General features: G+C 39.0%; 1 protein-coding gene across 4 annotated transcripts in view; it reads left to right on the top strand.

Moving 5' to 3' along the window:
• Positions 1–260: 260 nt before the first annotated feature.
• DCC (DCC netrin 1 receptor) overlaps positions 261–24,114 on the top strand; it is a 1,206,315-nt gene continuing 1,182,461 nt past the window's right edge. For all 4 annotated transcript variants that reach the window (XM_017501124.2, XM_017501122.2, XM_017501121.2 and 1 more), the window contains exon 1: positions 261–1,130. In XM_017501124.2, the coding sequence (XP_017356613.1) occupies positions 1,040–1,130 (91 nt within the window). In that variant the 5' untranslated portion in view covers positions 261–1,039. The remainder of the gene's footprint in view (positions 1,131–24,114) is intronic.

Raw genomic sequence — 24,114 nt, 5'->3', positions numbered from 1 at the left:
CCTTTCCAAATGAAAAATTCTATTTTAAATAATGTCAAGGGCAGGGAAGGAAGTAAACACCCTGGCCACCTGCCCTGTCTTAAACGCCTGCCTAGATTTATACAGTCAAGTACAAATAATTTCCTGAAGGCTGAGTGTCAAACACGGTCGCTGCAAAACCTCCAGACGCTCAGGACGTTCGCAGGCTCCATTGACAAAAGTGACTTCCCACGCTTTGCCCACAGAGGGCATCCCTGCGCATTGATACGTAGACCAGGCGAATGCAGCTGCTGGAAGCCTCCTCCGTCCGCTCTTTTTTTCCGTAAGCCATAGTCTCTCTGCCCCCACCCCCTTCCCGTGGAATCTTTGCCTGATCCAGTTCGTTCCCCTCCGGTCTCCACATTTTCCCTCCCAGCCCTCCACTTCTCTGGATCAATGTGTAGTAGGGTTCCAACTCTCAGCTCGCACACCGCTGGCGGACACCCCAGTAACAAGTGAGAGCGCTGCACCCCGCAGCCCCCCTGCCTCTCCTCCCTCGGTCCCTTCGGCTCTTGGAGGAAAAACCAACAGCATCTCCAGCTCTCGCGCGGAATCGTCTCTTCAACTTTACCCAACCGACGACATGGGACCAGCCTCAACCTTTTAATGCACAGCCCGACCACAGGATTGCCTTCCATTTCCTCTTGGTCCCTTCTGGATGTGGTTTATTGATGACTCGCGAGCCCCTCGGAGAGCTGTCCTCCCTCCTCTGGCTCCCTCCGTTTCCTTGAGTTAGTTTTCCAAGGTTTTACCGGGGCTCAGGATCTCTTGGACCTAATGGAACTTTTTGCTGCCTCCTTTTGCTGCTGATTGTGTCAGTGGACAAGGAAAAAGGCTTCGAAGGCAGCAGAGGCGCAGGGGAGGTGGAGAAAGAGGTAGAGGAAGAGGACGAGGAGGAGGAGGAGGAGGAAGCCGAAGGGGCTCGGCGCGTGTGTGTGCATGTGTGCATGCGTGTGTGAGTGCATGTGTGTGAGCGCTGCCGCTGCCCACGACCCCTGGCCCCGAAGGTGTTGGCTGAAATATGGAGAATAGTCTTGGATGTGTTTGGGTACCCAAGCTGGCTTTTGTACTCTTCGGAGCTTCCCTGCTCAGCGCGCATCTTCAAGTAACCGGTAAGTGGTTCTTTCCTTTCTTCTCGTCGCACCCCCTTCGTACCCCCACTTTCCTTCTCATTTCATTTGGCGAGTAGTAGATTTGGGGTGGGGGATAGCAGCAGATTTGACGCTTGCGCTGCCCCTATTTTCTCACCGATGATAAAAGATAGAAGAGTTTTTTTCTCCCCTGGGGGCGGAGGATGGTGGTGGCGGGGGCGAGGGGCGCCCCTTCGCTGTTTTAAAATCTGATGCTTCACGCATTTTTGCTTCTGCAAATACTTGCGTTGGTTTGGAGAACCGGCGGGCTGGGGCAGGTGGTGGGGATGTCGTTGAAAGGAACTGGGTTGGATCCTTAAAGCCTCAGAAACCTACGAAGTGGGGAGAACTGGGGTAACAGGGGCAAGCGGGGAGGAGGACATCCAGGGGGCTTTGAGGAAGTCTGAGCAGAATGTAGATAGTGGGGCTGAGTCGTTGGTGTGTGAATACATGCTCCTTCTGGTTTGGATTTTTGGACTTGGTGATTGAGAATCGGGTAAGGGACAGCTAATATGTTTTGGTACTTCCCAGGAGGGGATCCTCGTACTGAAGGAGGTACAGAGTTGCCAAGGAGGAAGGAGGCGTGTTTCATTTTGTTTTATTTTTTAACGGTGAATGTAGTTCTTAAGCTGAGTCTCATATAGGTCCAGGACACCTCCAAACTCCAAATGATTGATATTTCAGAGCACCGGCCCTCTAGCTCTGGCACTTGCCAAGCTCAGTTTCCAATTAAAAATGGCAAAACTGTTTGGGAATTGGATCGGGCTAGCGCAGGAGAAAGAGGGACCTTCTGAAGGCTGCTCAGGACTGCTGTAATCTCCAAATACGGAGCTGGGGGCTTCAATGGCCAAAAGAATAGAAAAGAACAAAATGACTCATGATAAGGTCCACTTGTTTTGCGGGACCTCACCACAAGTGTCCATGAGAACCGGGGTACAGGGAGCGGGCCTGGCGAAGAAGGAGAGGAGAGCAGCTGGCTGAGCATTCAGATCCCTTCGGAAACGACCTTTTCCCAAATCCAAAGGAAAAAGAGGCGCTGGCGGAGACTGGGTTTTGAGTAGCAGCTCCCCAGTTCGTGCCTGGGAAATTAGCAGGGAATGCAACACACATCTCGGACAAGCCCCCAGCTCTCCGGAGCTGGCGGCTCCGGCTTTCTCGCCTCTGCTAAGTGCTGCATGGCCAAGGGTTGCGAACGCAAGCGGAAAATGCGCCTCTTACGGTCGCGAAGGATTCAGTCAAGCGCAGAGGCAGCTCCAGGCTCCCGAAGCCTGGCGTGGCCGCACGCGGGCAGGAATCTGCGCTTGCACTCGGACTCAGAGCCGGCGGGAGATGCGTGTGTGTGTGTGTGTGTGTGTGTGTCAGGCGGGAGATGCGTGTGTGTGTGTGTGTGTCAGGCGGGAGATGCGTGTGTGTGTGTGTGTGTGTGTGTGTGTGCGCGTGCATGCGCGCGCTCCTGTGATGCGCGTGTACCCGCATCCGCGCGCCTAGCGGCTGGTGCGCCCTCCTTCCCTCTTGGGCCGGTCCCCTCCTCCCCTGGCTCTTCTCTCCCGGAGCTTTGTCCTCGACAATTACTCTCGAGAAAGGTGGGCGGGGGACCAGCCCCGCAGTAATGAAAAGGTGTCTGTTTTAAATTCTCTCCTCGAGACCCTCAAATGTTAGAAGCTGCGGTGAGAAGGACCCTACTTCTGCACAGAAGATTGACTTGTGCTCTCTCTGGCAGTTTGGGAGACCGATGCAGACAGAAAAGGGGCAGTTCAGGGGGCACCCCACACTGGGTAGAAAGTCTGCCTAACAGTAGCACTGCTGGCCTGAAATGTGCGCCGAAAGCTCTGCATGAGGCAAGGTGTACAAAATTAACAATGATGTCTTGTCAATTACACAAGAGTATTTCATAGCTATTTCTCAAGTGACTTTTGTCTGGCATAGTTTGGGGGTAGATTAATAGAGATAAATTTCTGTATGTTTTATTAATATCTAAATTAATTATATACTGTCTTTCCACTTATTTATGTTTCTTGTCCAGAGAGTCAGGGCCATGTATTACCGCGTTAATTTCCTCCTTGACAGACAGATATGTGCGTGAAAAAGCAGATGTATACAAGGGGTATACACACACACACACACACACACACACACACACACAGGTTATGTTGGTGGTTAGGCTAATGAATCTAAATCTTTAAACTTATCTACACTTCTAAATCCATATCTGTTATTAGCAAATGAATTGTGATGCAGTTTGCACAGTTCCCAGGAAAGTGGATGGTGCACTTTTAAGATATTGCCAATTCACATCACTCTGGTCTTTGTCATTAATCTGAGTATCACCTCTTTCTCTTAGTAATAATTTCCCCTGTTTAGAAAATGGCAGAAAACTTACCATAAGAAAGCATAGTTCACTCTATAAAAGGACCAGTAGGAGGTGCCCTTAAAAAGGCCAAGTGTCTAGTTTACTGGCAGTGAAATTCCCATTCAGCAGGGTGTTTTAAAGACTTTGTTGATTGGTAACAAAGGATTATGGAGATTAGCACAATAACAGTGGGCTGATTCCTACTTTCTAGAGAAAGTCTGAAGTTGCTGTAGATTCCTATGAAACTATGATGATTTAACAAAGGACATCCCTGAACAGTGTCAGCAGGGAGTGAGGACTTGATGTTGAGGAGGATGGTGACTTTTTAGTTGGCTTCATAAAATGTCATCTTCTTATATATTTGACATGAGTCACAGGCACAAAAACCATATAAAGTCTCAGGAGATCTCAGGTAAGCTAACAATTTTAGATGTTAGATGTTAGTGAGTTAAACAGGAGGTATACATATTAATTAATTCTTCATACATGTTTGGGTTCCATTGCATTAAAAAAAAATCTGTGCGAGTTTAATGTAGTCTGGATATGCTGAAATGAGGCTGGTCACTCTCCCTAGGCGATCTTTTCTCACTCTTCTAACCAAAGTAGATCAGAAACCCCCATGTGGGTCTGCTTTTGAGTGGCAGCAGTATGGCAGAGCCTGAGGGCTCGGGGTAGGCTAGCCATCCACTCCTCTGTGAGTGCTGCAGTATAAATCACTAGTGACCTGTCAGCGTCTATTTCGCACACAGCAGCTGCCCTCTGAGTTATAAAGCATGTGAAACGGCCACCACATGTGTTATATGTGAATATATTAGACTTAGTGCCTTTACTTTAATGCTCTTAAAAGCTAGCCTGGCTTGAGATGCTGTTAGGCATTTTTTTTTTTTTTTTCTGGGAAGAGATTTATAACTTCTCAGTGTGTATGACTTAAATTTATTCTCTGGCAAGTTAACCTGTCAGCAAACTTCCTTATTGTTTTCACTGAAGAGGAAGAACTTTAATCCTCTCTAAATTCCTGAATGAAGCTCTGCTGTAAGTTTGTCCTAGAGTACAGGGTATTTGCAGGCTGTAGCATGGTTTTCTAAACTGATGGGAAGCTTGACAAGATATATGGGGAGGTGATTTTTCTTTGAGGGGGGAGGCGGGGATATTTTTACTTGTTGTTAGAGAGGGAAGTTGTGATACTACATCTTCTAAGGGAATTCCAGCAACTCAGTTACCTCAAAAGCATCTTTAATAAGAAGAAATGTTTCTCTCTTCCTGGCTTACGTTTCTAGTTTCATAAATCTAACGGTCTGGTATTCTTCAAATGCATGTGATATGCTCCTGGAAGGTTTGCAGCTGCACGCAGTAGGGTCATCTACTATAATCGCTGTCATTTGGAAATAAGCCCTAATTTAAATTTTGACTTGCAGAAAAAACACTTATCTTTACTTGGTGCCGCATGTTTGAAAACATTGCTGAAGTTTCTGAACAGAATATTTCTTTCCATGGGAGACTGTGCCCTAAGATTACATTTTAAAACAAGTATTCTTGCTGTTTCTTTGGAGAGTTTGCCATCTTAAACTTTGCATATGAAACTTCTTCCTCCTGATTCTACCGGCAAAGGTAACTGTATTCTAAAATAATGCAGTTTTTTTTTTTGATATTTCTTTAAAATCAAAATACAATGTCTACACACAAAGGAGGAGAAGGATTTCCACTCCCTCATGCCTCCTCCTTCAAATATATGACTTTGGTGTGAATTATGATAGCTCTAATTACATAAGGGCTCTTGTGATTTCATTGGAGAGTAAGTTCTTGCCTGGTCACAGATCTTCCAACTTGCCATTGGAAGTTTCTGGCCCACACTGCTGTCAGAAACTGACACCAAAGTGGGAATACATTGCTCCCAATTTGTTCACAGAAATATATTTTGGAAGGATTCATCTACCTCAGATGATAATCTCTTAAATGAACTATATACATAAATTTCAAGAGATCATAGCTTTGCCTGAGTCCAAAGAATAATGACATAAACCCGCTGAAATTACTTGATTGATTAACTAAAGATAAGAAATCACTTGGTTCTGGAAAAGTACCGTACTCTCTGAAGTGGAATAGTAAATACTGTGCACATTTACAGTTCAAAAAGTGTAAACATCAAATATTTTTTCCCCTCTTTTTTCTATTCCTTTCTTATGATGCTCTGGAGGAGAATTTAAGAGTTTCATGAGTTGTCACAACAGTTATATCTTAATGAGTTATAGCTTGGAATCTCACTAACTCATGATTGATAGATACTCAATTAAATATCAACATAATGTCCGGTGAATTTTTCGGCAGCCTGCTGTTGGCTGCTTGCTTCTTTTAAGCTTGTTCCAAAGAAATCAAAACTCTTATCTCTAAGAGGCATGGCATCAATACTATCTCGCTTGATGTAATCCAAGAAAACTTTTCTCACTCTGAAACCAAGGCTACTACCCACAGATACTATGTTTAACACACTGTGTTTCACTTTGCAAGGTCATGGGGATTTGCTTTAAAATAAATTTTTAAATTTTCTTGCATGCTGCTTTTAGTAGAGAGTTAAAGTGTACTCTACAAGCAGCTAAACGGTGTTGTTATCTTAAGAGAATCTAACTTGTGGCCTCTCGGCCAGTATTATTGAAGTTCTAGAGCTCACAGATTTTAAGAAGACACAGGAGTGAGCTCTGCAAGATAATAGGTTATGCTAACCTAGGTGTGCTATTTTTTTTCAGAAGGGTGTTACCAGGTTGGAATGATACAACTTTAATCTTTTTCAAAGTTACTACTTTTCAGAGAAAAAGGAAACATTTCTTAATAGTATCATAATATCAGCAGCATGGCACTGACCCAATGTATTTAAGATATTGTTCTTCAAAACAAGATCTCAAGGAAAGCCAATGTTAAGCTTATCAGTAAGAAAGGTTGAACAATCCAGATTATTTTCCCTGCTGGCCAATAAAAACGTGCAAGGTAGAATTACATATTACATATGCCAAGTAGGTAATAGCAAAAAATAAAATGTAAAGTATTATGCAACTTTATAATTGCAGCACTCAGGTAAATGAAGCATAATTTAGTACCACACTTTTTCTTTCTCTCACTCTAGAATGTAAATTCCTTATCTTATATTTTTCTGGTTTAGCACCATACTAACATGGAAAAATACGGGTTGGCTGATGATCAAAATTGTAATAGTGCTCCAAAGTTCTTTGACAAATTTTTGCCTGAGATTTAACAACTAAACCCCTTTAATTCAATTATTGAATAAAAGTGTTTTCTTTGGTAGTTTAGAAATACCTGAGCTTTGTTCCAGTGGTGTGGTTTAGAAATACATAATAATGCATAAGATTGAACATGCCTTCTTTTTCAATATTGATGGTAATTTGCCAATGGTAATAATACCAGTACATATTGCTTTTTTATTAATAGTTCCAAACAACCATATTACTCACAGTTTTCATTTCTTGGGGGAAAGTTCAACTAGGAAACACACCAATCATTCCATATTTATTGATCATATTTTTAAGGCTATTCTTATGGCATGACTTGTGTAGGAATGTTTCTCTTTTCTAGGAAATTCCATGAGCCCAGTGCCTATGATCTACTTCTACTTTGTGATATACCTTAGCGTAATTTCACTAATCCAAATTTTTTGACTTGTATCTTGCCCAGTCATTTCACCATTTCCTTCCATGGAGGAATTCCCTTTAAGACCATTTGTGGTTCTGATGATGGAACTTAACAGGGGTATTTATTGTAAATTGGAGGTTTCTTCCTTGTTCATCCTTTAAATATTGGTTCTTGCCTAAAGGCTACTCCTAAGAGTATCTAGGACAAAAATGTTCCACTGAATTAACTGAATCTTTGTGATGTGATCTGATCAAAATACCGACTGGTTAATGAATTGTGTTCTGATAGGAGATCTTGTCAATACAACATTTTCTGGGCCATCTACAGTGTTTTTAAATCTGAGTTTACATTTTTATGAAAAAAAAATGAGTTAAGCAGTTAATATACATGTTTTTAACTAAAATCATAACATTTTTAGATTTTACTTATTTTTCTTATAGTATTTTAGAAATATTTCTCCATTCAATTAGCTGCCTCTTTAAAGGTGTGTAGAATATAATTTAACCTGTTCTTAATAGATAGAATGCATCACTATGACTTAATTATAGTATTATGTGATATTTTTTAAGGGATAATTTTTTAGAACATTGCATCATACAGAATTGTTTATTTTTCCTATCAATTGGCCATGGACTGTTACTATTGTTGAGTTTTATCTCTGGCTATAAAATATATTTTGTCTACATCTTGTGTTCAGCTGAAACTCCCCCTGTATAAAACCTCCTCAAAGCAATTCTCTCTTTCAATTTTGATGCTAAAACATAGAGGACTAAGTTTGTTGGGATTGTGTTTAAAATAGGAGAGGAGATTAGAAATCAGCATCTGTATCCCTCACTAGAAGAATATCTAATTAATTTTAACTAATGATTCTGTAGCATATGATGTTAATTTGGATGTCATTTGTACTTTGTACAACATATTTTTCCTTATTAAATGAGAATGTGGACTAGATCAATTCTAGTTATATTACTAGTTTCAATATTATATAGTTTATTTAAATTATGAACTGTATTCTACATATAGTGTTTGGTATAATTAATAATAATAAAATTCATGATCATGACAGCAATAATAATAACAAATACCCATGTACCCATTAGCGGTTTCCTGATTTGTGTATTACTCCCTTGACTTTTGCACAGTTTTTTCACGTATGCATACATCTTTAACATGTTACTTTACTTTGACTGTTCTTAACAGTAAGAAATGAATATAATGTATATATTCTCTGACTTGCATTTTTGCTGAACATTAAATATTTGAGTTTCATATATGTGGATTCCTATTGCTGTATTTCAGTCACTTTCTCTAGTGTATAATATTCCAAGATATTAATTAACCGTAGTTTAATCTACTGTTGATGGATTTCGAAATTCCATTTTTTGCTATTGCTAGTAAAATTGGCATGAACATTCTGGTGCATGTCCATCAGCACAAATTTGCCACCATGTTTAGGGAGAATACCTAGGAGTAGAATTGCTGAGTCATACAAAGATATCTTTACTTCCAGGAGGCAAAGACATGTTGTGATTATTGAAACTCCCCACCGCTCAGGAGCAGATGAAAGGCCTCTTTGCTTCATGCCTCTTCCAACGCTTGGTATTTTCATATGCTTAATTTGTCCTCATCTCGTGGATGTGGAATAACTTCTCATTGTGGGTTTAATTTGCCTTTCCCTGATTGCTTATGAGCTTGAACATTTTTTCTATTAATTTATTCACCATTTGGATTTCAGCAAGATAATTATATGATTCTGTTTCTTCATCTGAGCAACCATGTGCTTTTAGACATTAATATTATTGCTATGCAGTTATTCTGTTTCTTCCGCTAAGCAACTCTTTGCTTTTAGGCATAGACGTTAACAGTAGTATAATGCTCAGGAAGTTGTCACCTAATGCTATATCATGTTGACTCTGGCCCAGACCTTATTTAAGCACCTTCCCAAAATGTACACTGATTTTGAGTTGGAAAATCAACTGTGATTTTCAAAAATCAACTGATTTTAGTTACTGTAACATTATTGATTACCCAGAGGAAGTCCTGCCTTGTTAGTATCCTGCCTTATCCTGTTTACTGTGTCACTATAGAGAATCATTTACAAGGAAGCAGGATGCTGGGAAGCCAGGCATATTTTGAGGCTCATTATGAATACCCTGCATGTAATGGAACTAAAGGACAACTGAATCACAGACTAGTAATGGTAGACACCAAATTTGAGTTAAAAATCTTAATAGGATCGTTTCAATTTGGGTGTATTTCCAACATGGTAAAATACATAGGCTCAATATCATTGTTACATTTACGGCATATATAACTGCAGGTTTCTAACAAACACATGTGCTTTGTGCACCCCCCTTTCCCAATTTTTGTTTGGGTTTATAATTGTTTCACCTGCTCCCATGAGACAGGCTAATGAAGACCCCTGGATGAAATAAAGCCTCAGATGTACTTGCAGAGGCCTCTGTAGTGTGTTGCCTTCTGTGCAGACTCATTAGAGATGTGAGCCAAGGCTGCGACATCTAAGCAAACCCTCTGCACCCAGAGTCCTCAATCCATTGTTCCTGCATCTTTTTTCAGCCTCATGGGATCCTAGAAGAATATAAATTAGAAAAATCTGCAAAGCTTTTCCTTTCATGTCTAATATCTGGGCAGAGCTGTTTCCTGCAGGACAATTTCTGGTTATTTTCTCTCTCTGGTTTGAGACATCTCCAGGGATAGTTTGGTTACTGTTTCCCTTGGGGAAGTTTTCAGCAGCATATCATTTTTTGCTGTTAAAAATTTATTTTACAATTCATCTGAGACAGTCCTGTTCTAAATGTCCTTCCCATCACTCCTATCATCTGGCTCTTGATTCCCGCATCCCCCTTACAGTGACACTGCCTCTTCTGGGCTGAAATGTGTTGAATAATTCGAGCTATAAATCACTCTTGCCTCCCCATTTGGTCTTTACTTAACCAGACTATAAATATTTAGTTCATTTGATTTTTCCTCATACCTCTCCAGAAACTTAATCATGTTTATTCTTCTTACTTGAAATCCATCTAGTTTGTTTATATCTTTCTTGTAATCAAGGGGCCTAACTCTAATGTGCTCTTCTAAGTAAGCTCTCCCAAGTCTCACATTATAAAATATAAATTCACCATAATCTTTAGCTTATTTTACAGTCATAGACACACATGTGGTCTCATAAAATTTGCGTTCTCAGTTTTCAGGTAGGACTATCAATGCCTAATAAAGTCATTGAAGATAATATAATAGTTACTGAGCCTTTTTCAAGGGTTAAAAAGAGATGAATAAAAGGTTAAGATGTGTTTCTGCCCTGCAGGGGCTTTTCCTCCAGTGAAGGTGACAGGCACACACACAGGTAAGTCGGAAACAAGGCAGAACGTAGTACTCACTAAAAAGGGACACAGACAGTTCTGCTCTTCATATTTTTTTTGGTCATTGGTTCTGTTTATGTGATGGATTACGTTTATTGTGGACACAGGGAGGGGACTATCACACATGGGACCCTGTTGGGGGTGGGGGTTTAGGGGAGGGATAGCATTAGGAGAAATACCTAATGTAGATAATGGTTTGATGGGTGCAGCAAACCACCATGGCAGGTGTATACATATGTAACAAACCTGCATATTCTGCACATGTATCCCAGAACTTAAAGTATAATTTTTTTAAAAACTCAAAAAAGGGACATAAACAAAATGGACATACTGAAAAATATCAACTACTGTGTTTATGCATTGTATTATTAATATATTAATATTAATGTTAATAAATTTATATTGATATTATTAAATTATATCAATATATATCTATTAATATTAATACATTAATATTAATTAGCCAGATGGACTGACAGAGCCAGTTCATTTGTCCTTGTATTCCTAAATTGATTGGACCAAAAAATAAGATAAGGCCAAGGGAGTTTAAAGAGTTGACAATCATGTTTAAACCAAAGTATCGGTACGGTAAGAATGAGGATCTTATGGTTTTGCCTACAGAACTGATAGCCTGTTGCTATAAAAACATCCCAGCCTCTCGTGACCCTTTCTTCCCATATTTCTTGAATGTGTTCCAGGTATTGTGTTAAGGTGGTAATGGAGCTTAGAGCCCAGTGGGATAAACCCGCTAATCAAATACATATATTAACAAACCCACAATTCCAAATGAGATAAGGCTTTAAAGAAAGAAAGTACTGTAGGAGAGGGTCTTGGACAGCAGATCAAAGACAGCTTTCATGAGAAAGTGTGCTGAGTTGACACTGAAGAATGAGTTAAGAATCGGATGTTTTGGGAGGGGCAGAGGAGAGAATAGGTAAAAAAAAGCAAGTTCAAAGGCCCCATGGTGGGAGGAAAGATAGTGAATTCTAAGATCAGTGTACCCAGGGCCATGAGAACTAAACATAATAATGGCTTAGCTAAGGCTGGAGAAGAATTCGGGATTCTCTCTCACCAATCGTAGTTGCTTGAACTTGGTAGATATTGACTGAATAAATTCAAATGAGTTCTTATCAAGTATCTTTTCTGATCTCAGTACGATGATTCAAAAGCTTCAGCAAACCACATAGGCCATCTTTTCCTTATTTTATTTTTTTATAGATGTGAATTTATTAACCTATGTATCCTATATGTTTAGAGATACCTTGTAAGGTATTATAGACATATATACGCAATCAAGGGAGAGGGACTTTGAAAAATGTAAAGAGCTAGAAAAATCCGAATAATTATTAATTAACTTGATAATAAGTCATTTCTCCTTTGAAAGCTATCACTGAGCAGAGGGAAATAAAACTTCACCTTAAACTCACCAAACCTTTACTTTCCCATCTATAAAATGGACACAAAATCAACCTCTGCTTCCCAACTCTAAATTGGAGATAAACAGTACTTAGCTATATAAAGTATCTATTCCAATGCCTGACTTATAATAAGTATTTCATAAATGCTAGCTAGCTATTGTTAGTATTATTTTAGTATGGGCTACATTTATCCTGAGATAATTTTTACAAATAGAAAATTTCACAGGCACAGGCCAGCCATTCTAGAACCATCCTCAGTTTTATTGTTGTGATTTTAAAGACTTAAAAATAAATTTAAATAGACTGCAATGGCAATTTTGAAATCAATCACGTCATGGTTAAGTGGGTCCCAGTCCCATGCCCTATCTTGATTTAGAGGCTTATAGGTCCAGCTAAGTTAGATCTGACACAGTGCAATACTGATGAAACTTGGCAGCCTATAACACACTTCTTGTAGGTTCTCCATCCAAACCATCTTCCCCTATTAACTCTTCCCTGGTTAACCATGTCCATTTTCTACAGACCCATAGGCCCATTATCTATTCAGCAGGCACAACTAGAGGCTAATACTTGCTTGGTTAACATGAAGTATTAGGTATAATTGGTCCTTAGGGTCTTCTCTGTGGACGAGTGGCTCTCATCTTGATTTTGTATCAATGCCCAGCCTTTCTTCATGCCAATTAATTTAGAATCCTGGAGATGGGGCCCAGGCACAAGTATTTTAAAATCTCTGATGGTGATTCCAAAGTGCAGTCATGTGTCCTAGGGTCTTTCTACTCAAGGTGTGCAGTCCAAGAATCAAGACATTTGCATCACCTGGGAGCTTGTAAGAAATGTAGAAACCTCAGGCTACACCCAGACATACTCAAATGACTGAGAAACACTGCCTGAGAGGACTGAAAGCCTCAGGTAGGGAGGTGATCCTTGCCTCTGTTCTTCACAATTGTAAGTAATCATCCTATGGGAAACTGCCCCCGCCACACTAGTTTAGTCTTCGCTTGAAGCATCTGCGGCGTGCTTTGGCTTCAGGAGTTGGCCTTATAATGGCAAACTATGCCAACATCAAAGAGTCTTCTGGTTTGTGGTTTAGTGGCTAATATATTTCATGGAGACCATGACACATTTCATTTTCCTAGAGTTTAAAAGCCCTTGAAAATGCTCTTTGTGTGTTCTATCTGCCTTTTCCCTTCTTTTCTCATCAGCACTCAAGAAGGGTTTTTACACATTTTACAAGGGTCTGCTGATTTCATTCTATATTTTCCCCTCCTTCAACTCTCTTTCCTCCTTAAAAATTCTCAGACCCAGGGAAAAAGAAAGACACTTGAAAGGGACACTGGGTCCCTGGGCCCTCCTCCTCCCTCCCTCCTCTGTGTCTTAAGTCTGATGCTAAGAGCACACACATGCTCAAAGTAAGACCCTGACAGGGGTGACCCCTGCTGAACCTCACCTTTTGATTGGGAATGGTCTTCAGGGCATGAAACAGACCAAGTGCTCATTTGCTTAGGTTTCTGTGGCAGGGGAGAACGAGTGTAACAGAGGTTTTTTAAGAAGAGTGAAGCTTTACAGGCAGAAAGCTCAGTGCAGGGTTTTGAAGATTTGCTCTGCACTGCCTGGCAGAGAGAGCAATGTTAACTGGTGTGCTTCCAATCAGAGCCTACAAGAAGAGAACGTAGGGGCTCAGCTGCACAGACTGGATCAATCTGAATGAAAATCACTAGTGTTCCTCCTGGGGAGAGAAGTTTCTGCTTAGCTCATGAACTGTAGGCCCTTCTCTGGTTCTGGTAGTAAATGAGTAGGGCTTTTGTGAAAGGTTATGTAAGCCTGCTGTTTTCTTTCCCTGCCTAGAGTAAAATTCTATTTATAGAGGGGTGAACTGCCTCTCAGCGAAAAATGCATTTTATACACTATAGCTTAGGAAAGATAATTTAATAAATCTTCAAGAAAGAATTAAGGGAAGAGAGAAAATAAAATCCTAGGCAGAGAGAGTGGGGCATACAGCAAGAACAGGAGAAAGAGGAAGCATCATTGCTCTGGACTTAGTTGCTGGAGGAGTGATATAGTGACCAATTATTCTTGTGTGCCTGGGACTGAGGGGTTTTACAGGAAGAAGGACCTTCAGTGCTAACAATAGGACAGCCCCAGGTAAACTGGAATGGATGGTCACCCTAAATTTGGTACCTATGATGGGGGAGGGAGGAAGAGAGAATCCTGAAGGATTTTCAGCAGGGAAAAGACATTTTAGATAACACACTGTTAGCCATGTGAAGAGACAATTAGAGAATAGTATCAAGGCCTATTATGAGGGGATGTTCTAATAGTCCAGAAAAGATGAATATCTGATTGGAAGCTTAGAAGCAACTTCTATATTAGCCATGATGTCTAGGTCATGGAGGCCTTACCCTCTACTCTTGTGACAAAGTCAAACTTGACGTTCAAAACTGAAGTTTTCTTTTGATCAACTCCTTGGCCAAACACTGTCAGAAGAACTCATTTTTGAATCAGTTTATCTTTTGGACATGACAGGATAACGTATTTATTGGAGAAGTCGTGTCTAATACTCCTGTGTTCCACTGCATCTAGTATAGTGCTGAATGCATATTAATAATTCATTACCAAATACTCATGACCAAATTGATTTTTATATACTGATTATTATCAAATTTGCATTAAATCTGAAGTTTCTTCCTGCATGAGCTTCACAAAGTTCAGTTCAGGGTATGGTAAATTTCAGGGTTACTCAGCTTTTACTTACAGCGAGGTTTATTGTATTTTCCTTTTCTCTCTCCCCTTCTTTTGCCTGATTTTTCCTTTACATGGCATTATTAATAATTTCATTGGCAGCATTTCAGACTGCTTGTGAGAAATTCAAAACCGAGGAAATCCTACAAATAGGAAAATGTAAATGTATGAAGTCTATAGAATTTGCTATCTCTTTAAGCCCCGTTACTAATGCATCTAGGGCATTTGTCAACTCGCATGTATGAAAATGGAACAAGATAAAGTAGGTGAATAATTATTTCCTACATAATAATCCCGGGGATAGACTCTGTGTTCGCCTCAGAGAACCGTTCCTGAAGACTTGGGTGAGTCAAAGAATTAAATGTTATTTTGTAGAAGTCAGCTGAAGTCAAGACAAGATGATGAAGAGAAATAAAAATCACACAGAATGAAAAGGACAAAACTTCTTGTGTTTCAAAGCATTGATCAGGCCCAGAGAAGTTAGGTGAGCATCTAAACTAAAAATCTAAGGAGTTCCATGAAACATTCTTATGCACACGTGGGTGCAAATCTTGGCTCTACCAAGATATAGCTGTATGACCCTCACTAAGATTCAGCATCCTCATTTGTAAAATTTGGAAAGCCATTGCTGAATGGATTACAAAAACATTACACTCAAGGATTATCAGAGTCCTTGGTACATATTGAATAATGAACTGTTTCTATTTTTTTTTTTTTTTTTTGAGATGGAGTCTCGCTCGGTTGCAGTGGCACGATCTCGGCTCACTGCAACCTCTGCCTCCTGGGTACAAGCAATTCTTCTGGCTCAGCCTCCTGAGTAGCTGGGATTACAGGCACCTGCCACCATACATGGCTAATTTTTGTATTTTTGTTAGAGATGGGGCATCACCATGTTGGCCAGGATGGTCTGAAACTCCTGACCTCATGATCTGCTCCCCTTGGCCTCCCAAAGTGCTGGGATTACAGGCATGAGCCACCGCACCCAGCCTAAACTGTTTCTATTTTTATTTGTTCATTCAACAGTTGTTTATAAAGGTAATGTTTGATCTATCATATTTGTTAGCTCCTGTGGTGTATTTAAACAGCATATAAACACACTGCCTCTGTTTTTTAGTTAACAAAATGGTTGGAGGAACAAGACATAGGCAGTTTAAATATGTAAGAAAAGAAAGATGAGCAGAGTCGCAAGGCAATATATTATTGTATTATTAAGTACCAGATGAGTGAGAGGTGCAGTTAGAGAAGGGAAAGAGAACATGATCAGAAAGCCTTCCTGAATGCAGAGAGATTGAGTCTGCTAGGCAGGGTAATTGGAGGACCTTTCTCATATGGGACCTTACCCTATGTGGACCCTGTTCTTTACATGTTCAGGCTCTGGAAAAAAAAATGATGGTGATACTTTACTGCGGAGAGCTACTCAGCCTAGGCAACAGATCTCATCACCATCACCAGCAATGACTTCCCCGGTCACTAGCCTTTTCTCAAGCATATTTGTGATAAGGCTAGGAGAAAATGGAAGAGAGAAGTGACAAGGTCATCTGAGAAGTAACTTTGGTGGCATAAATAATGTAATTTTAAAATAAAGAGTCTTTGCCTGTAAGGCTTTCTCTAATAATTTTAAGGAGATCTCAGAAACTCAGGGAAGGACAGATGCCATCACACAATGCATTTTGAACTTGGAAATCTAGTAGCTGAGAGAGCATATTTAGGTTCCTATACTGCTGGAATAAGTCTGTGCTGAAAATTAATGTTTTTGTGTTTTTTTCCTTCAGCCAAGCTTCAAAATATATAGAAAACTTTGGTTCAGGATGCCAAACCCTTTATTATGAAGGCGTAAAGGGTGTTAGCTAGTTCATCAAAGATCTTCTGTACATTTTGTGGCCAAAGGGCAGGTAGCTCAGCTCAAAATTTGTAACTTAAACAGCTCTTTTCTTTCTTGCAAAGTACACAGCCATATGAGGTTATGATAATTAATAACTGATAAATTATTATGATGATGATATTGTTCCATGCTTATCTGAGACTTTCTATCTTCCAATGGTTTTTGAATCTTTTATCTATATTCATCTCTCAATACCTCTATCAAGTGGGAAGAATGGCTAATTTATCTCACATGTTTTATTAGTGAGGTTATGAGACTGGTGGCCAGTTATTTGTTTTAGATCACACAGAAGTTACCTGTTCTGGCTAGAAAACCTAAATCTGATTTTTTTTTTTTTTTTTTTTTTTTTTTTTTTTTTTTTTTTGAGACAGCTCTGTTGCCCAGACTGGAGTGCAGTGATGCGATTTTAGCTCACTGCAATCTCTGCCTCCTGGGTTAAAGCAATTCTCCTGTCCCAGTCTCTCAAGTAGCTGGGATTATAGGTGCCTGCCACCATAACTGGCTAATTTTTTTGTACTTTTAGTAGAGACAGGGTTTTACCATGTTGTCCAGGCTTGTCTCAGATTCCTGACCTCAGGTGAAATGTCTGCCTCAGCCTCGCTAGGATCATAGGCATGAGCCACTGCTTCCAAATGTGGCTTTTAATCCTTGTACTCGCCAATACATGTTGGACACTTTCCAAAAGCCGGACATTCTACTTTTTTGTCCCCCAAAATGCATGTACTAAAAAAATGCCACCTCACACTCAGATCTTGATCTCTAATCCCATTATCCAATAAAAGAAACTAAAGCTCCCCAGAGAAATAGCTGATTCTAGGACTTATGCAGAAAATATGCAAGATAAGCCTGGAGCATCTTGGAGTGGCAGAAAGGAAGAAGTTCTTAAACAAATGAAAAACCCATAGTGATAGAGTATGTCAAAGGGACACAGAAACTAACTGAAAGTTCTTTCAATGGTCAAAGCCGCAATAATTTGAGCAAGAAAATCAAGTAGTTTCCCATTATAACCCAAAATAAAATATCCATGATATGATATAAATAAATAATATCTAAGTCTCTTTCCTTTAATTATTCAACTATTTATTGGTATCATATCATTTTAGGGGATTTTATACGATATAAATAAATAATTGAATAATTAAAGGAAAGAGACTTAGATAAATCCCCTATGTAGAATAATTCTAAATATTATAAATATAAAATATATATAATATATGTGAAATAATTTCAGAAAGCCCATGTAAATTATTTACCATATTACCATATCTACAATATATTTTATTAAATATATAGTTAACTCTCAAAGAGGTAGAGTATAACCCATATCCTTTTAAGTGTGGGTGGTGCTTAGTGACTTCCTTCTGAAGCCTACAGTCTACAAGGGGAAGGGGAGGAAAGTAACTACAGTAGAACAATCTACCTCAAACAGGTGATCAAGGTCATCAGCAGCAATGATAAGTCATGTTGACAGCATGTACACCTGATAGGATGTGATGAGAATGGCATTTCACCTCTGTAATCTTCCTCTTCCAAATCCATAAACTTTGTCTTACAATGGAAAAAAGAGTAGACAAACCCTGGTTGAGATTCTACAAACACCTGACAACATTCCTCAAAATGGCCTAAGTCTTAAAAAATAAAGAAAGTGTGTGAAACTGTCAGAAGGAAGAGGATGCTAAAGAGACTTAGGACAAAATGTGATGTATTATCTGGGATGGGATCCGGGAGCAGAAATAAGACTTCAGGAAAAAATGAAATACATTCTGAAGTATGGACATTAGTTAATAATAACATATCAATATTGATTCACTTATTTTTATAAATGTGCCATATGAGTGTAAATTGTTAATAATGGGGAAACTTGGTGTGGGGTAAATCAGATATTTGTATACTTTCTTCACGATGTGTCTATCAATCTAAAACAGCTCTAAAAATGCTTCCTGTAAAAAATACTCTCTTGTTCCATAAAAGTGGTACACCAAGCAGAGCGCTTGGTGGAATCAGAATGCCACTCTTGTATGGTTATTCTGAGAATTGCAGACAATGTTTCTGTAACTCTTAGTATTTCATCTTTTTCTCTTTCTGCCTGCTTCAAAATGTATAGAAAACTTTAGTTCAGGATGCCAAAACCGTTAGATTAGTATCCCTGCATGTTTCTCAAAGTGTGATCACAGCAATACCACTTGTATGGGTGTTTTAAAATGCAAATATGCTGGCTTCGCCTCACACCTCTGGAATCAGAGTCCCTGGGTGGACAACGAGGGGATAGGAAACAGCATTTTTAACATACTAAGTGATTCTTATACACACTTCACTTGAAAACCTCTTGGCTGTGCATTCTCCCTAAAAATTAATAATGGTCGCTTTCTACTTCTTGAGATGGTTTTGGAGCTCAGGGTATAATCTTGAGTCAGGTGAACTTGGGTTTAGGTCCTAAGCCTACAACTTTCTAATTGAGAAAACAAAGACAAGATATTTCACTTTCTCTGTGCCTTTGTTTCTTCATCTGTAAAGTAAGAAAACAATACTTAATTCAGAGAGTACTTATAAAATCATTTCAAAAAACCCATGTAAATTATTTACCATATTACCATATTTACCATACTACCATATTTACCATATTACCACTGCTCAACAGGCAGTGAGCACTAGCATGACTCTACTAGTGTTCAATTAGTCTTGTTATATAAATTAACATGAACATAACCAAAACTGCTCCTCATTGTTACTCTCCACCCTCTAAAACAGTCTTTGGCATTCTGCAACACTTTCCTTACATGTTTCTAGGACTCCTAAGAGCTATGTCATAAACCAGTTATCTTCTGCTAGACACCTTCACATGTCTGGAAGTCTGGTATGCTTGCTGCCTTTCATGTCCCCAGGCAGCCATGGTCTCTTGTCAGCCATTCTGTTCCTCTGGTAGATTGCTGCTGTAGCATCAGCGTTCTAGAATGTTTCCAGTGCCTGAGCATTATTACCATGTCTACTGACAACTGTGTACCAATGTGGATTCTCTCCCTGTTAAACTCTATCATACTACTTGTGTCTTCTGTTTTATAAAATCCTCCATGACAAAAATTCATTTAACTAAGGTCTGTAAATTTTCTCTACATATGACTTAGATTCTGTAGGAGAAAGGCTGATCTGGGAACAGATGTTGCATTTCTTATTCCCTGTCTTTAGCCATTCTGCCTCCAAGCCACCACTGGAACCTCTTTCTTAAGTAGTATTTAAATTTCCCCTACATAAATGAGTTACTGCAGATATATGTCTATGTTTTTAGACTCATATACCATAGTCAGTTTCATTGGGGGTCTGAGGTACATATGTGGTTCAAAAATGTAGAAAAATAATAATGGCTAATATTTATGAAACTGTATGGTTTAAAGTGATATATGGTAGATATTGCATATGAAATATTTATTGCTCACCTATTTTATATTTAATACAGAAGAATATCTCATTCTAAGTAGCAGTGTGCCAGCTCAAAGACTCTATTTCTCAGACTCCCTTGCAGCTAGGAGTAGTCATGTGACAAGTTCTGGTGATTGGCATGGTAATCAGCAGACTCTTGGGGATATCAGAGTAATCTTACTCTCCTGTCCTAATCACCACCCCCTTCTCCTTGTTGCTTCCTTCTTTCTCCAGAAAGTAGGAGTGAGGCCTGAAGTTGAAGTAGTCATCCTGTGTTACATCACCTATTATGAACAATGAGTAGGAAATGAGGGGAAGCTTGAGTCCATGGTGACTTCCTTGGGGTAGCTATACTACCTTGGGATTGTTTCTTTCTAGACTTTTTGTTATGCTACAAAGTAAACCCCTGTTTGATTTAAAAACACTGTAGTGGGGTTTCTGTCATATGCAATACTCAGCTCAAACTCCTGTATGTTCCATATTATTTTTTCCTCACAGTTAAACAGTGAGAGAGGAATTAATATTATGACATTTTACAGATAGGGAAGGTGAGACACCAAAAAGTTGGCCAATTTTTCCATGCCTCCATACTAGTAAATTGGAGACTTATGATTTAAATCCTGCTCCATAACACATGTCCTTAATTAAGTCTATGCTATAATTTCTGGATAAATAGATGTTGTAATTACACTATTGTTATTTTTATTGTTGTGTGTAGTTATTGCAGTATTGTTTTTGATTTTTTTTTCAAGTCTTACAATTAATTCTTACAGTGTTGTTTTATTTTTATTATTGTTATTCTCCTCTCTAAATGAGGGATCTTTTCCTGTGAACCATTTATTGTTTAGACACTTCTAGATTATTGAGTATGTAAGTAGAATTTCAATTTTCTGTTAATCATTTTGAAATGTCACAGTTTTCACTAACAAGTTATAAGACAGCTTCATGCACTTTAATTTCCTCTGGAAGAAACCCACTGCCACCTTATAAAAGACTAACATTCCAGATACAGCTTTAGAATGCTACTGCCTTACCTTAACAAGCCGACTTAGCTCCGTGATTCACATATATGCTGCACTTTCTCTCCCATTGTAGTGTAAGGGAATTTCAAATAGTTTTGATGTATTGTGTAAATTAGGGCAACAAAGTGCTGTGCTATGTCTTTATTAAAATAGGAGACGGTAATAATGCAACCATGTAGTGTGGTCTTGCAGGCTTTGAGTTATGAACATTCAATAGTGTCTCCTTACTTGTGCTTAAGTTGGCATTTGTGAGCAGCATATAATCAATTAATCAATAACCCAATTTTCTCTTAAAGAGATGGTGCATCATTTAAAAAAAATCAGAAACTATTGTATGATTTTTTGAAAAGAGCCATTTCAGCAAGGAAACTTGTTTGATAAACAGTGAAAGCCTTTTTTGGAAAGGACAATTTTGCGTAACTGAGCCAAAAGTGAAATTGAATACAAATGTTTAGTACCTGAACCATTGTGCTGTTTTATACCTACTACCAGGAAAGGACCAGTTTGGGATTGGTAGTAAGAATGCATTGTGTTTGTTTTTTTTTTTTTAATTTATTTTATTGCATTTTAGGTTTTGGGGTACATGTGAAGAACATGCAAGATTGAATGCATTGTTTTTACTCATGATTAAAGGTGTGTAAGTGGACCCGTCTATGAAATCCACAGTAAAAGTCAACTAATCCTAAAACTTACAGTTTAAAACTCATCAATTCTATCCTATTACTTATAAGTTTTAGAGTATACAAAGTTCCTAATTTGTCTTACATCAGGTCACAGCAGCACAAAGCGATGCTTTCAGGATGACAAAGCTGACAGTCACGTTGAGGCAAAAACCTAGACTACTCAAACTTTAATATATATTTCTATCCTTATCTTTATGATAATTTCTACCTAAAAAGACATCCATGCTTACTGTGAATCTTCAAAGATTACATAGATGTGTGAGTTAGAGAAGGAAACTGTTCCATAATCCCATCACTTCAGAGTAAACCACTATTTATTGGTTTTCCTCAGTCTTTTTTATTTCTTTCTCTACCTGCTCCACAATTACTGTGAAATTTGTGGAAAGTTATTTTTGCATTGAATTAAGATACTGAGTTGTGTTTTCTTTCTACAAAATAAGTAAAAAGGAATATTGTGAAAGAAAAAACCTCAAATATTTGCTTTGTTATTTATACAACAAAAGACATGATTAAGATGAAAATGGCTATAAAACAGATCACCTTCTAAGAGAGACACGTGCAAGGCATGCCTGTCTTCTAAAAACATTAGTTCCACGGCCTCCAAAATGCTCAACTGCCCTCTTGAAGCTTGCCTCTAAGGTACAGCCTGTGGGCCAGCCAACCTCTACAACACATGAGAGCATATTAGAAGTGCAGAAACTCAGGCCTTGTCCAAAATTTACTGAATTGAAATCTGCATTTTAACAAGATCTTCAGGTGATGGGTATGTAAGTCAAAGTTTAAGATATATCATTCTAGTAATAGCATGTTTTCTACTCAAACTGATACCACAGTCTAAGAGCTATGAGTTACTCATGAATTAGCAATGATGTGCAGGGAAGGAACCAGTATCACTACATTCATGTGGCTTCTAATTTTCCTCCAAAGGGTTGAGTGTTGTGCTCATTAAAGTGTCAAGGCCAGAATAACTGTACAAGGGCTGGCTCACATCTATACTCTTCATTTAGGTCATGGCACACATTCTCATCCATACCTCTGAAGTCCAAAGGCACTAAAGACCACATTGATTGGAGTAATTATGTCTTCTATTCCAGTAATTTGTTGTTAAATATGCATGACTTGATATTATTTTGCTAATTCATATAAACCAAATGAACCATCAGTTGCATGAAGGAACCATGAGTTGCATAAGAACCAGTCCCTGAGTTCCTTTCTTCAAGGATGGCAGTTCTGTTTCCAGACATCTGGCCATTCCCCATGAATGAGTGAATGATGGTTATTAGGTACATTAGCTCCATTTATCCAACCATTTGTGCTTTCCATATATCCAGATTTGATGGTTATGCTCCCCACCTGGAGCTGGGAAGTCATAGGGCTTACCTGATAAAAAATCAACATCTTTCTTGAATGTATGCCAAGACCTCATATCTTATCTTTTAATGCCCTATGACCACCAGCATTGGTTGGTGGTCCAGTTAGAAACAAGATCAGGGGTAAGTGTGGGACCTGTCCAATTTGCATCAAATGATCTTTCATAAGTTCCTAAAGGGAGGTTTATAAAATTTGAATGCTATAATAGACTTTATCTTGTAGCCTGTAGTTTTTATTTTTTCTCTTAGCTTCTGAAATCTGTGATTGAGTTTCTGTTTTGGGTTATTAACTCCTCAAACCAAGAATATCAGAGGAACCTTAAAAAAATAGAACTTTGAAATATCAAATATTGAAGAAGAAAAGCTGAATCATCTCCCTATAGGCAGGTTAGGAGCAGAATCAAACAAAGCTTCTCTTTCTTCTTTTAGGCCCCCGCCCTTCCTCCCCCTCCATAAACCAAAAAAGCATTTACTTACTGGGGCTGAGCTGCATTATTAACACCTTATTTATTTTTATTTTTATTTTTTGAGACATCACTCTGTCACCCAGGCTGGAGTGCAGTGACATGATATTGGCTCACTGCAACTTCTGCCTTCTGGGTTCAAGAGATTTTCCTGCCTCAGCCTCAGGAGTAGCTGGGATTACAGGCACGTGCCACTGTGCCCAGCTAATTTTTGTATTTTTAGTAGAGATGGGGTTTTGTCATGTTGGAAAGGGTGGTCTTGAACTCCTTACCTCAAGTGATCCACCAATTCACCCTCTCAAAGTTCTGGGATTACAGACATAAGCCACTGCACCCTTTTGTTTACTGTTGCATGGGAGACTTAGCTCATCAAGGAGTCTATATTCAGACTAGCTTCAGCTCAGACTAATTAATGAAATTATGTAATCAATCGGTTCTGTTTCTATTTCTAGGACGCTTATATTTTGACAGGAGAACATGGAAATGGCAATCAAGTTCACGAGGTCACCCTTCAGAATCCCTTATTTCTTCTTTCTTTCCTATCATGCAGCCGATGAGGAGAACTAGGCTCTACTGGTCAATTAAAAAATATATTTAAATGATTT

This window comes from Cebus imitator, unplaced genomic scaffold, assembly GCF_001604975.1.
Source record: "Cebus imitator isolate Cc_AM_T3 unplaced genomic scaffold, Cebus_imitator-1.0 Scaffold278, whole genome shotgun sequence".
NCBI lineage: Eukaryota > Metazoa > Chordata > Mammalia > Primates > Cebidae > Cebus > Cebus imitator.
The sequence above is the reverse complement of the archived record's forward strand: the minus strand, read 5'-3'. Positions and strand labels throughout refer to the sequence as shown.